The sequence below is a fragment of the Sinocyclocheilus anshuiensis genome, unplaced genomic scaffold (assembly GCF_001515605.1).
Source record: "Sinocyclocheilus anshuiensis isolate Anshui unplaced genomic scaffold, SAMN03320099.WGS_v1.1 scaffold631, whole genome shotgun sequence".
Lineage (NCBI taxonomy): Eukaryota > Metazoa > Chordata > Actinopteri > Cypriniformes > Cyprinidae > Sinocyclocheilus > Sinocyclocheilus anshuiensis.
Window position 1 is genome coordinate 1,142,203 of NW_015548268.1, and position 11,971 is coordinate 1,154,173.

The 11,971-nt window shown below is 37.9% G+C and overlaps 1 protein-coding gene across 1 annotated transcript in view; it reads right to left on the reverse strand.

Annotated features, from left to right (window-relative positions):
- The window catches only part of LOC107655680 (collagen alpha-1(XXI) chain-like), a 45,574-nt gene extending 33,960 nt beyond the window's left edge, over positions 1-11,614 (reverse strand). The window contains exons 1-15 of the mRNA XM_016443249.1: positions 11,533-11,614; positions 9,487-10,044; positions 6,602-6,767; positions 6,187-6,412; positions 5,416-5,589; positions 5,138-5,215; positions 4,312-4,323; positions 4,142-4,225; positions 4,010-4,063; positions 3,863-3,916; positions 3,263-3,316; positions 2,946-2,999; positions 2,387-2,434; positions 1,682-1,735; positions 1,240-1,293 (exon numbers count right to left, since the gene is read on the reverse strand). Coding sequence (XP_016298735.1) covers positions 1,240-1,293; positions 1,682-1,735; positions 2,387-2,434; positions 2,946-2,999; positions 3,263-3,316; positions 3,863-3,916; positions 4,010-4,063; positions 4,142-4,225; positions 4,312-4,323; positions 5,138-5,215; positions 5,416-5,589; positions 6,187-6,412; positions 6,602-6,767; positions 9,487-10,044; positions 11,533-11,614 — 1,752 coding nt within the window. The remainder of the gene's footprint in view (positions 1-1,239; positions 1,294-1,681; positions 1,736-2,386; positions 2,435-2,945; positions 3,000-3,262; positions 3,317-3,862; positions 3,917-4,009; positions 4,064-4,141; positions 4,226-4,311; positions 4,324-5,137; positions 5,216-5,415; positions 5,590-6,186; positions 6,413-6,601; positions 6,768-9,486; positions 10,045-11,532) is intronic.
- Positions 11,615-11,971: the final 357 nt, after the last annotated feature.

The following is an 11,971-nucleotide window of genomic DNA, read 5'->3' on the forward strand; positions in this document are numbered from 1 at the left end:
ATGCATCTCTATTCCCGCGAGAGGCAAACGCACTCATGCAAACGCTATCTACAAACTCAGGTAAATGGTGAAATACTCACATCCCCCTCAGTAGTTCCGCGAATGCATCACAATGAGCACAAGCCGCCTCCTCGTGAAACGAGCTCGTTCAATTCATGCTTATCACTCACAAGAAATAAGCAATGAATGAAACTGCAGGTATCAGAGCATACCTGACCAGAAACATGCACTCCTAGTCATGTTTAGCTTAACACTAACATAAACAAACGGTCAGTGAAGACGAAGAAGAGGATGACGTGTGTTCCTGGCGCCCTTTTATACTGTGATCGCGCAGGGTAATGACGTCATAGGCTGTCGTGGGCCAATGTTATTGTCGTTTTTAGATGTATGCTTCAGACACCGGTCACACTGAAGGCGTTCCCCATAGCGACCCCTAGAGGACGCAGTTCGAAGTTCCCTTGAAAGGGAACTGAACGTGACAGTAGTTCGCAACCTGGTCTCATGGCAAAACCGTACCCGGGGGCACATTTTCGCGAGACGTGAAATACGTACCAATAAGTACATATCACTGCAGTTTCCAAAAGAAATTAACACTAGAGGCAGTAAAACTCCGACACCTTTTATTCCTTTTCACACACATTTACAGAATGCATATTTCCAACACGGTAGAGCATTAACTTTTAGCAACAGTCCCCGGATATTTGAATTCTGAACTGCCGCAATACGTACCTGAAGCAACGTAATAAAAACACAGCAATACGTACCTATATCAACGTAATAAAAATGTGCCAGGGTTCACGTATTGAACCCGTGTTTTAGCGCCACTCAGTGGACATTTCTCTTTGAAACTGCGGCGAAACGTGCAGTAAGGTGCATAAAAACAGTGTTGCAGAAAAGTACCCTGAGGTACATATTTTTATGAGACTGGGTTGGTAGTTCCACACTTACACTATAAATGTAATTAATGGCTAACCTCTCCTAACTTCCACGCCTGACAGATGTCTTTACTCTCTGTCGACCTATAAATATCTGTGTATTAATCACATGATTATGAATTCAATCAACCTGGAAAGCCTTTGACAGTAACGATGAGTTGACTCTTCACACACAAGTGTCCCAGTGTCTCAAGACATGAGCTGATGGGAAATTACTATTATATAGCAATCTGAGTGACATTACAGACGTTTATGTTTCTTTACACCATTGCATGCAGTTAAAATACTTTCTAGATTGACTGACCTTTGCTCCAGCAGCGCCGGCTGCTCCGTCATTTCCAGCGAGTCCTGGTTTCCCCTGAAGAAACACAGGAGTTTCTCAGAAACATCGGATCACAGCAGCTCAAGACAGATTATGTTCAGTAAGAAGATGGTCTGAAACTGAACAGTACTTCTCGTGCTCTTTACTGTGTATTTGGTTGTGCATGTGAAGTTATAAATATGGACACGTGTTTTAATCTCCAATTCTGTGCACATTTTTAAAGAATATGGCTGCATCTTAATTACAGTGAAGAATCTGAACAGGATGGTTCATCATCGCAGCACTGCATTGTATCATATCTTTATATCTGCTTTTGTGTTTTAAGTAACAGAGCAAATGAATGACAAATTCTTAGAGGACATCGTCTGGACAAAAATAATTTCTGGCACATCTTGTGTTGTCATATAACATCACAGTACATTACCATTGGACCAGGCTCTCCAGGAGCTCCTTGTTCTCCTTCCCCCCCCTGCTCTCCCTGTTTAAAAATGTCAAGTTTATTATCATCATTCTTGTCATGACAGCTTACAGTTTATGAATAAGGCCTTTTCACTGCTTATTTCTTTATAGTAGTGCATGGTAATTTACAAATAAATAAATAAAACAGAAATAATTAATTGGATAATTTAAAGACATTTAAATGGATAGTCCAGCCTCACCCTCTCTTTATTCTATTTTGAAGATTGTTGGTAACCAAACAGTTTTTGTTTCTATTGACTCCTTTTTAGCAGAAATTTCATTTTTGGGTGGACTGTCCCTTTAAGTACTTTTAGAGTAATTTTCCATTATTCTAAATGGTGATTCCCATTGCATTACCCATTTTCATATAACTGCATTAAAAATAACATTTAAAATAAAAATAACGATTTGCAATAATTTTACTATTTGAAATACAGTAAACTAAATTATTGCAGTTCAGTGAAAAAAGTGTAAAGCGATAGTATCTTATTTGAATAAAAAAGAATTAAAAGTACAACAACTATTACCATGATTTATGCACTTTACAATTTAATTTAATTATAACAATGACCATTTAATTTAACAATGAGAATTAAGCTTGGCACTAATTTATGATGTGCTTTGAATTGAAATATTATTGAAATATTATATTATTAATAAATATTATTACCTTTTTTCCTGGCAATCCAACTGTACCAATGTTTGGTTTTGATGCTCCCTGAAACAAAAAGACAAAGAGCATGTTTACATGCACACCAAACAAACGTTTTTTTTAAATAAAGTGTTTTACCCGTTTACATGCAAACCAATGATGGCAACTCAAGAAAATCACAGCAATCTAGTTGATTGTCTTATGCTTAAGCTGTTTATGACTCTACGCTGATAAAGGAAAGTGACCACAGGTGTTGTTGGCTTTTAAAGCATAACCGGTGCATGTAAATGCACACAAAAGCAGATTTTCCTAAAGTCTTTGTGTTTGTCTCCAGTAATGTATTTGGCTCTTCTTCACTTACTCGGTCTGGTTTAAAGCACTTTGTTTGTATAAAACCAATGCATTTCTGGCCAGTGTGCTGGATGGCGATTGTCCGCCGCTTGCTCTGTGTGTTCTCTCTACACACTTCTGTCAAACGCTTATAAAGGAGCCATTGAGCCGGTTACACAGGGAAGCGGTCGTTCACACAGACCTGGCTGAGGGCTTGGAAAGAGGCTCTAATTATTTCAGCTCTTACCGTGGGTCCTGGCGGCCCCGGTTTCCCTGGCAACCCTTGCTCTCCTCGATCACCCTGGAAATAAAATACACCGAATGTGACTCGCAGTAAAGGAAATGAAAGAGTCTGCTCACTGAATTACATCTAAAAGCTGGTAATTAGGAAGCTAGATTGAGAACATCACGCTCCACCAAAGTGGGAAGAGGCACTATTCCTGCCGAATGGTTGTTTCATCTAAATTTGAGAATGAGCATCTAAAAGCATCTGATGATTATTTTGTGAGGAAAGGCGTGAAGTGAAGTTGGGTTTTTTCCCGATTACCCCAATGAAAGACTCACTTTTAAACCCTGAAGTCCTGGATCGCCTCTCGGCCCTGCTGGACCCACGTCACCCTAAGTGAGAGGAAAGCAAAAAACACAGAAGAAACGTTTTCTTCAAGAGAGAGAAAACCACATGCTCAGCAATGTAGGGCCCTATGAAATCAGTTTTTTCTGTTTTAATTTTTCTGGATTTTTTTTTTTTAATTTCCGGTTAAATTACATTTTAGTAATCAAAAATCATGTCTAATTAATTGCTTTTACAACTTTTACAATTTAACGAAAATGTATTAAAAATTTTCATTCTACTGTACAATAGTAATATATTTCTGTTACAAATTTCTTAAAACCGAACTTTTATTTTGACAGGTTGCTGTGAAGACCTTTAAGTTTCTCTGTGTGTATTATATGAGGATAGTTTTTCTCAAATGAAACAGTCAAATGCTGATGAAGTGACTCTCAGAGCAGTTCTGGAGATGTTGTTCATGTGTTTATGTCCTCATTTAGTGAGACGGCAGACGCTGAACACACGTGCGCTTCAGTTTGACTGTAGTAAACGAAACCGAACATCTGCGGCATTCAAAATCGTAGCAATGATTTCAAACCATAAGAGCGTCTCACCTTCTCTCCAGGTATACCTGGATCTCCTGGCTCTCCTCTGGAACCTGGGGGTCCCTTTATTGAGAAAACACACATTTCAGAACCGTACAGTTCACACAGATTGGCCTGAAAAAGACTCATATCCTGAATATATGGGGTTTTACTCACAGGCTTACCATCTGGGCCCGGGGGTCCTTCCCTTCCTTTCTCTCCACGCAAACCCTGTTGAGATCAGACTTTGGCTGTAAATAAGCGACTGTATGTATTTAAACAGGAATGATAGTGGAGATCCTGACTGACCCTCGGTCCTGGAGGTCCCGGCTGGCCTTGGTTGCAGTCGCACGCCTCTTCAGTCTCATTAGTGGGCTCACGATCCAGAGGACACTAGAAAGACCGGCATAAACTGCTACCACGTAAATCCTTTCAAATGACAGTAAATTCACGAGAGTAACAATCAAACGCTAACTTACCCGTTCATCATCCTGTAAGACAACAAGGAGAATAAGAACAGTTAGTTTGTCCAAAGATCTGTCTGCAGAGTTGTAGATTCAATCAAGTCTTTTAGCTTGCAGTACGTCGTAAAGTTTCTTAAGCAGCATTGCTTCTGAAAGTATGTTTGCGCTATGCATTTCTTTAATAAAGAGGATTGAACCAAATCAGCCAAATTAGAGATGAATCAAAACATTACAACATTTAATTCAAGAATAAAGCATTTGAAAACTATGGAGGAAAGACAATGATATATGAAAGAATGAACTACTCATTCCATAATGGAGTGCGTGTGTGTGTGTGTGTGTGTGTGTGTGTGTGTGTGTGTGATGCAATTAAATAAGCAATGGCAGTAAATCTAACATACTAAACAAGTTATTGATAATAATGGACCTGTTTCTGGGTTTCTCAGAAGCAGAATTCGTCATAGTTGGTTAAACTTCTATAATGGCCAACAGAAGCTACAATAAATATCATGTTCGCGTTCCCATTTGCTCCAATATGAAAGAAAAATTGATTATGTCATTCACAAAGCTTTATGAAAGTGAACAGCTGAGCTCTTTTTTTTCTTCTTCTTCTTCTTCTTTTGACATTTCTTAATTTGTTAAAGGAAATCTACAGAAACATGTCATTGCTTAACAAGACTGGAGCTCATGGCTTGTCTGTTGTGCTCTAGTACCGGTGGACATCGAGACCTTTATAAAAGGTGCGTATACATTAAGCTCATTCAAGATATTTAACAGATTTTTTCAGTTTTAAATAAGGAATTATTGGTCAGAAGTCGCGCCTTGTGTTTTGTTTTCTTACCACAGAGTAGATCTCACATGCTGTCTCTCTCTCGCTTTGCTGTGGGTCGCAGTAAAGCCTCAGTTTCTGGATTTCTGTCTGTGGAGATCAATGAAAAACAAACACATTTAGGTTTCTCTAACCCTAACAGATGATTGAGCCGAAATGTCTATATCAGTCATTATTGAACAACATCAGTAGTTTCTTTAAGCCACAGCAGCACATGACTACAACCCATGCGCGTCGCACTTTAAAAACCAGCAATATCCCAGTGTTCAATACTACAGGAAGTTACTAACAGGAAGTGTAGCGTCAGAGCCAGAGCGTTTGGAGATCTGAGTCTTCCCGTTGATGTAGATGGGCACCACAGCATCCAGAGCCTCATCCTGGATCTGCTGGTCATCCAGAAAACAGGAGACACGTCTGGGTCTAACCAGAACCTTCAGCTGGTGCCAGCTTCCATCAAAAAGAGCCTGCGGGACGTTTCAGACTTTGAGAAATGGGTTTGTGCTGACTGAAGATGCATTGAAAAGATAAATAACGTCTAAAGGTGCGCACAAAAAAATAATTTCATTTGACATAAATGTCACAAGAGTCTGACAATTTTCCAAAACAAGCTGTTCTGCCTGAATGAGGGGTCGTGATGGAGGAAAATGGCTCTTGGCAAGAAAAACAGCAAACGAGACTACTTGGCTTTGGCATTAAGAGCAAAAGAAGACATGGAACAGGTACAAGATGATAATTGATGGAACAGAGAAGATGAAAACATTTCTGAGAATATGTATTAAGTGTATAAGTGAGGAGCATTAGTGGAAAAAGTGTCATGGGATTTTAAACAGGAAACTGCAGCGACTACACAAATATAGCCAAGTCACAGTTTTAAAAGGAATCGTGTCATAAAGCAGCTTATTTCTGCATTCTGCTGTCTAAACGGGTGTGTGGCTCAGTTAAACTTCTGTTTAAGTAGATCTGTTACATTAGTGTAAGGATGATTAATGACAAATGCTTCTCTTGTGAAGTTTGCATATAAAAGGAGAATGTTCTATAAGTTGCTGGTAGATTTCACTCGCCTCAATGCCTTGTGCATCAAAAGTAACTATCTGTCCCTCATTAACCGTGTTTGTGGAAGTGAAGATGACAGATTTGTCCAGTCCGTTGAGTGTGACAGCCGCCTGAATCTGTCCGTCTTTAGACAGGACCCTCCACAGGTCCAGCTTTTCCCTGCTTGAAGGCCCTTTCAGCCTCAGAGTCGACACGAACACATAGGAGGGAGGAAGACCTTCGGGAAAAATCTCCCTTTAAAGCAAATGTAAAACATGCATTAGTCAGATGAATAAATATATAATAGATTTTCACAATACAAAACATCAATTAATAAAATAATACCTATTTGGGAGCTCTAAAAAGTGATTAAAAAGTTGCAGAATCAACAATAATTGCATTATTAAACACATGTTAAATATTTATGATTAGGTTAAAACCAACCTGGTGTTTTCAGTAATGTCGGTGCTCTTGTCCAGCAGATACGCTGCCTCTGACACTAATGAGCCCTGTATCTTCTTAGCCTTCTGATGGATCTTCATGCCCAATATCAGCTCAAAGCCCTTCTCATCACGGGAAGCCACGGGAATACGTGTGGGGCAAACAGATTCTGCATGAGAACACATTGAACATGGTCGTTATTTCAAACACATTACCACACACAGTGCATCATAAGCTTTCAAAAAAGCAAACTCATTTTTTTAAATGCTGTCTCACATTAATTTCAATCCATATGTCACGTGACCTCACTAAATGTGATAACCCAGCTGATTCACAGGAATGGTTAAGACCCTGGAGCGCAAAACCAGTCTTTAAGTCGCTGGGGTATATTTGTAGCAATAGCCAAAAGTACATTGCATGGGTCAAAATTATAGATTTTTCTTTTATGCCAAAAATCATTAGAATATTAAGTAAAGATAATGTTCCATGAAGATATTTAGTAAATTTCCTACCGTAAATATATCAAAACTTCATTTTTGATTAGGAATATGCATTGCTAAGAATTTCATTTGAACAACTTTAAAGATGATTTTCTCAATATTTAGATTTTTTTGCACCCTCAGATTCCAGATTTTCAAATAGTTGTATCTCAGCCAAATATTGTCCTATCCTAACAAACCATACATCAATGGAAAGATTATGTATTCAGCTTTCAGATGATGTATACATATAAATTTCAAAAAATTGACCCTTATGACTAGTTTTGTGCTCCAGGGTCACATATTTCAAAGCAAAAAGTGCCAAAATAATCCAAAGGATTGAACATGAAAATTCTGTGATTATTTACTCACTTCAAACTGACTGTCTTTCTTCCGTGGAATGCAAAATAAGATATTTTGAAAAAAGTCTGACCTGCTCTTTTCCATTCAATTAAAGTATAAAGAGACTAAGAGATGTCCTGCTCCAAAAAAAAAAAAAAGCACCACAAAAGTAGTCCATATGTCTGCTATGCTATAGTCAAAGTCCTCTGTAGCCAAACAATAAGCTTGTTCACAGGAAAACCTTCTCTTTTTTAGCTTTTTCAAATCTCTACTTGCGCATATTTAATGTGGCAGATTTGACAATTGATGAAAATCGATCACTACTGGTTTTCATACCGTATGTCTTGTAAACAATCACAACGTGATTCATTTCAGTTTTAATTTCAGTCTATTCCCCCCATAAAACGGTCAAATAGTTTTATAAAACATAGCAAACATGCTGTATTGACTAGTGTTATGGTTCAATCTCATGAGAAAACGTAACTATTTTATGTGTTGGCGATTTCGTATCAATTTGTCCGATTTTATAAAAAAGTAACCATAAATATTTTACTATTTTTTACCATATTTTAATAATCCTAACCCTAGTCTACTAATACTCTAATACTCTGACATGTAGTTGCTGTGTTACTTTAGTCAACAGAATGTCTAAATAAAGTGCAACCAGACTGGAAAGATTATGTATTCAGCTTTCAGATGATGTATACATATAAATTTCAAAAAATTGACCCTTATGACTAGTTTTGTGCTCCAGGGTCACATATTTCAAAGCAAAAAGTGCCAAAATAATCCAAAGGATTGAACATGAAAATTCTGTGATTATTTACTCACTTCAAACTGACTGTCTTTCTTCCGTGGAATGCAAAATAAGATATTTTGAAAAAAGTCTGACCTGCTCTTTTCCATTCAATTAAAGTATAAAGAGACTAAGAGATGTCCTGCTCCAAAAAAAAAAAAAAGCACCACAAAAGTAGTCCATATGTCTGCTATGCTATAGTCAAAGTCCTCTGTAGCCAAACAATAAGCTTGTTCACAGGAAAACCTTCTCTTTTTTAGCTTTTTCAAATCTCTACTTGCGCATATTTAATGTGGCAGATTTGACAATTGATGAAAATCGATCACTACTGGTTTTCATACCGTATGTCTTGTAAACAATCACAACGTGATTCATTTCAGTTTTAATTTCAGTCTATTCCCCCCATAAAACGGTCAAATAGTTTTATAAAACATAGCAAACATGCTGTATTGACTAGTGTTATGGTTCAATCTCATGAGAAAACGTAACTATTTTATGTGTTGGCGATTTCGTATCAATTTGTCCGATTTTATAAAAAAGTAACCATAAATATTTTACTATTTTTTACCATATTTTAATAATCCTAACCCTAGTCTACTAATACTCTAATACTCTGACATGTAGTTGCTGTGTTACTTTAGTCAACAGAATGTCTAAATAAAGTGCAACCAGACTTAAAATGTTGCACATTGTGTAATTCGTAAGACATTTGCAACTGCTTTTTATCACTTAAGGAGAAGCACCGCGATTAAATTGTAACTTGATATACTGGGACTAAACAGATATTTAGAAGTGGGCAAAGTTTAGAAAATGTGGAAAGGTTTGAAAAAAAATTGTAAATACCTCCCTACATGAGTACCATGTTTGTACCTTTGACACCTTGCACTGACCCATTTTGTGCCAAACGTTGAGGTGTAGGTTTGTAATTACTTTCGGTTGAAGAAACTACACGCCTGCTACTAGTGACAACTCTCTGTCCAAACCAGAGCTGCCAGCTGCTTTGTGGTTAGCAGTGGGCAAAGCCACATCTGGTTGCTGTTACCACTCCCCTACATTTCCTCCCTGCCATGGCATCATGCCGCTGGTTTGGCCCACGAGCTTTGTGGCTTTCCCTGTCACTGGGCATGAATGGTGCATGTGGTGCTTTGGTGGTTCACTCTTCTTTTAAGATGCTGATAGAACTGCAAGCCCAGGAGTGGACTGGTAATGCCAAAACCTAGTTTTAATGTGGTAAATGTTTATGGGATGTCTCACACGCATGCGAATCTCACCCTCACACAGCTTCTGTTCCATAGCATCACGGATACGGTCGATATTGGTGTAGTCCTCCGCATACAGCACGTATTCACCCTCCGGCTTGTTGGCGATGGTCACCAGCTCTGATGTGGTGATCTCCGTCCCGACGCCCACCGCAAACACTTTAATCCCTTGTGCTCGTGACTCCACGCTAGCATCCATAACATCGTCCTGCGACTTTCCATCAGTCACCACCACAGCAATGCGGTTCTTCACTTCACTTCGTTGCGAAGATGCAAAGACGTGGTCCACGGCAAACTTGATGGCACGGCCTGTCTGCGTGTTGCCACCTAAATAGCTGATGTGCTCAATGGCTTTAATGAGATCTTGAGTGGTCTTGTGGAGACCGAGAGGGATCTCCAACCTTGGGGTGTCACTGTATTGTACTACGCCGACCTGCGAGTAGTGCGAGCTCACGTCGAAGCCACTGGTGACACTGATTAGCCAGCGCTTGGCTGTTTCAAAGTCGTCACTTCCCACACTCCAGGAGCCGTCCATGATGTAGACCAGGTCATTCACAGCAGTGCTGCAGCCTACAGAATGGGAACAAGAACTGGGCTAGAACTAAATATCACACAGAGAGTGACAGTATCCATCAATAGAGCACAAAATGTTACTTTTCAAATTTAGATATAGATTTAAACCTCCTGAATTCAACTAACAAGCATAATGGAGTGCTATGATTTGGAATGTAAATGGACAAGAAGTCCTTGCAAAATTCACGCAGTATTCGTCATAGGAGACTCACAATTGTTTTTTGACAATAAAAGCCAAATACAAACTTCCAATTGCAATGATCTTAAGAAAGCAACGATGGAAAACAGGTAACTGACACTGACAGAATCCCAACAAGTACTTTATACAATCCCATACAGAAATGTAATATCAAGAGCAATATTGCCATATACTGTATATTACCAATAAGGCGATGGATAATTTTCACATATGTACATTCTCTGGGTAGATGGACATAAGTAAGTAAGTTTATAACATATATAAAATCCCCATAGTAAAATTTATGTTAATAATATCAATATGATGATTTTTATATGACATTATATGTAGCATATATGTCAACAATATATATTTTACTTATATATGCAATCTGCATGTCTAACTTTTATATTTACTTCTATAATATCAACATATATTGACGGGTTTTAGATATACAGGACATAAATGTCTAAATGTTTTAGACATGCATAAACATACATATTTCTATGGGCTTGATATAGATATGTTAATATGAGAAATTGTTCCAGTTTCTAATAGGTTTCATATATGTTTTTGCTTCAATATGTGTCATATGGAAATTTCATGTACATATACTACATTTGCATATGGGGTTACATCTTGGAAGTTGGCATGTTGCTAAGCTAAAATTGCCAAATACACTTAATAAAGCATAGATGTCACAAATATTTGTAAAATAGACAATTTTTAATAAGCGTGAACTATTTTTAACAATACTTTTTTTAATATTGCCAACATTTCACTTTATATGTTTGCCATTTTTCATCGGTTTTTTTTACTAAGCTCATTGAAATGCATTAAAGGATTGGATTCTCCGTGAAGAATGCATGCAAGCTACCCAGCCAAAAATATCTCTCTTTTGCATCCTTTACGGTTTTGGACCACAAGTATAATGCTTTCAAATGCTGCCTATGTTGGCACCTCACTAGGTTTTGAAAGCCTTAAAGTCATCATGAAACCCAAATTGCAATCAACTCTCCTCTATTGTGGCTTATATTTGAAATGGCTTCTCAAACAAGAAAAAAATGTAAGTAATGCGAATGGCATGCTGCTGGATAGGAGGGAATATTGCACAGTTATTGTGAGGGTGGGAGATGTTTTTATTAAAGATTACGAGGGCACATTAATTAAAAAAATGATGTGCATAGAAAAATAATTTGATAATTCAACATTCTATTTAAAACTATGAATTGGCTATTTCTTAGTTGACTTTCAGTCTTCTAAATACATCAAATGCATCGCTCAAAGGGATAATAAACTGTCAATACCCGCTCGAATATCATCGTCCTCTGTGGCGTGCGAGTACACCAATAAGAGCAGTGCTGGAAAACTCTTCAGAATCCACGACATTCCCAACCAGAGTTCCAGTCCTTTCCCTAAAATGTCAATCTTCAGAGCCCTGTTAAATGAAGAGAATTACAATGTGTTTTGGATGCAAAGCAAACATTGAAATCTATAATTATTCTAAACAGTTAAGAACCAGTTTGCTTACATAATTACTTAAAGATGGCTGTTTCATTTGATTATACCTCTGATGTTACACACTTACTTAAGCTAATCAGATCAGTGCACAGTTGTTCACAGGGGTGTTAAGATGCGTTCTCAGAAACAATCAAGTAATCACTTCTGAGATTAAGCATTTACTACAGAATAATGGAAAGGCCTATCGTATTCTATCATCGTGAGGCATTTGTCCCATGTTCTTAA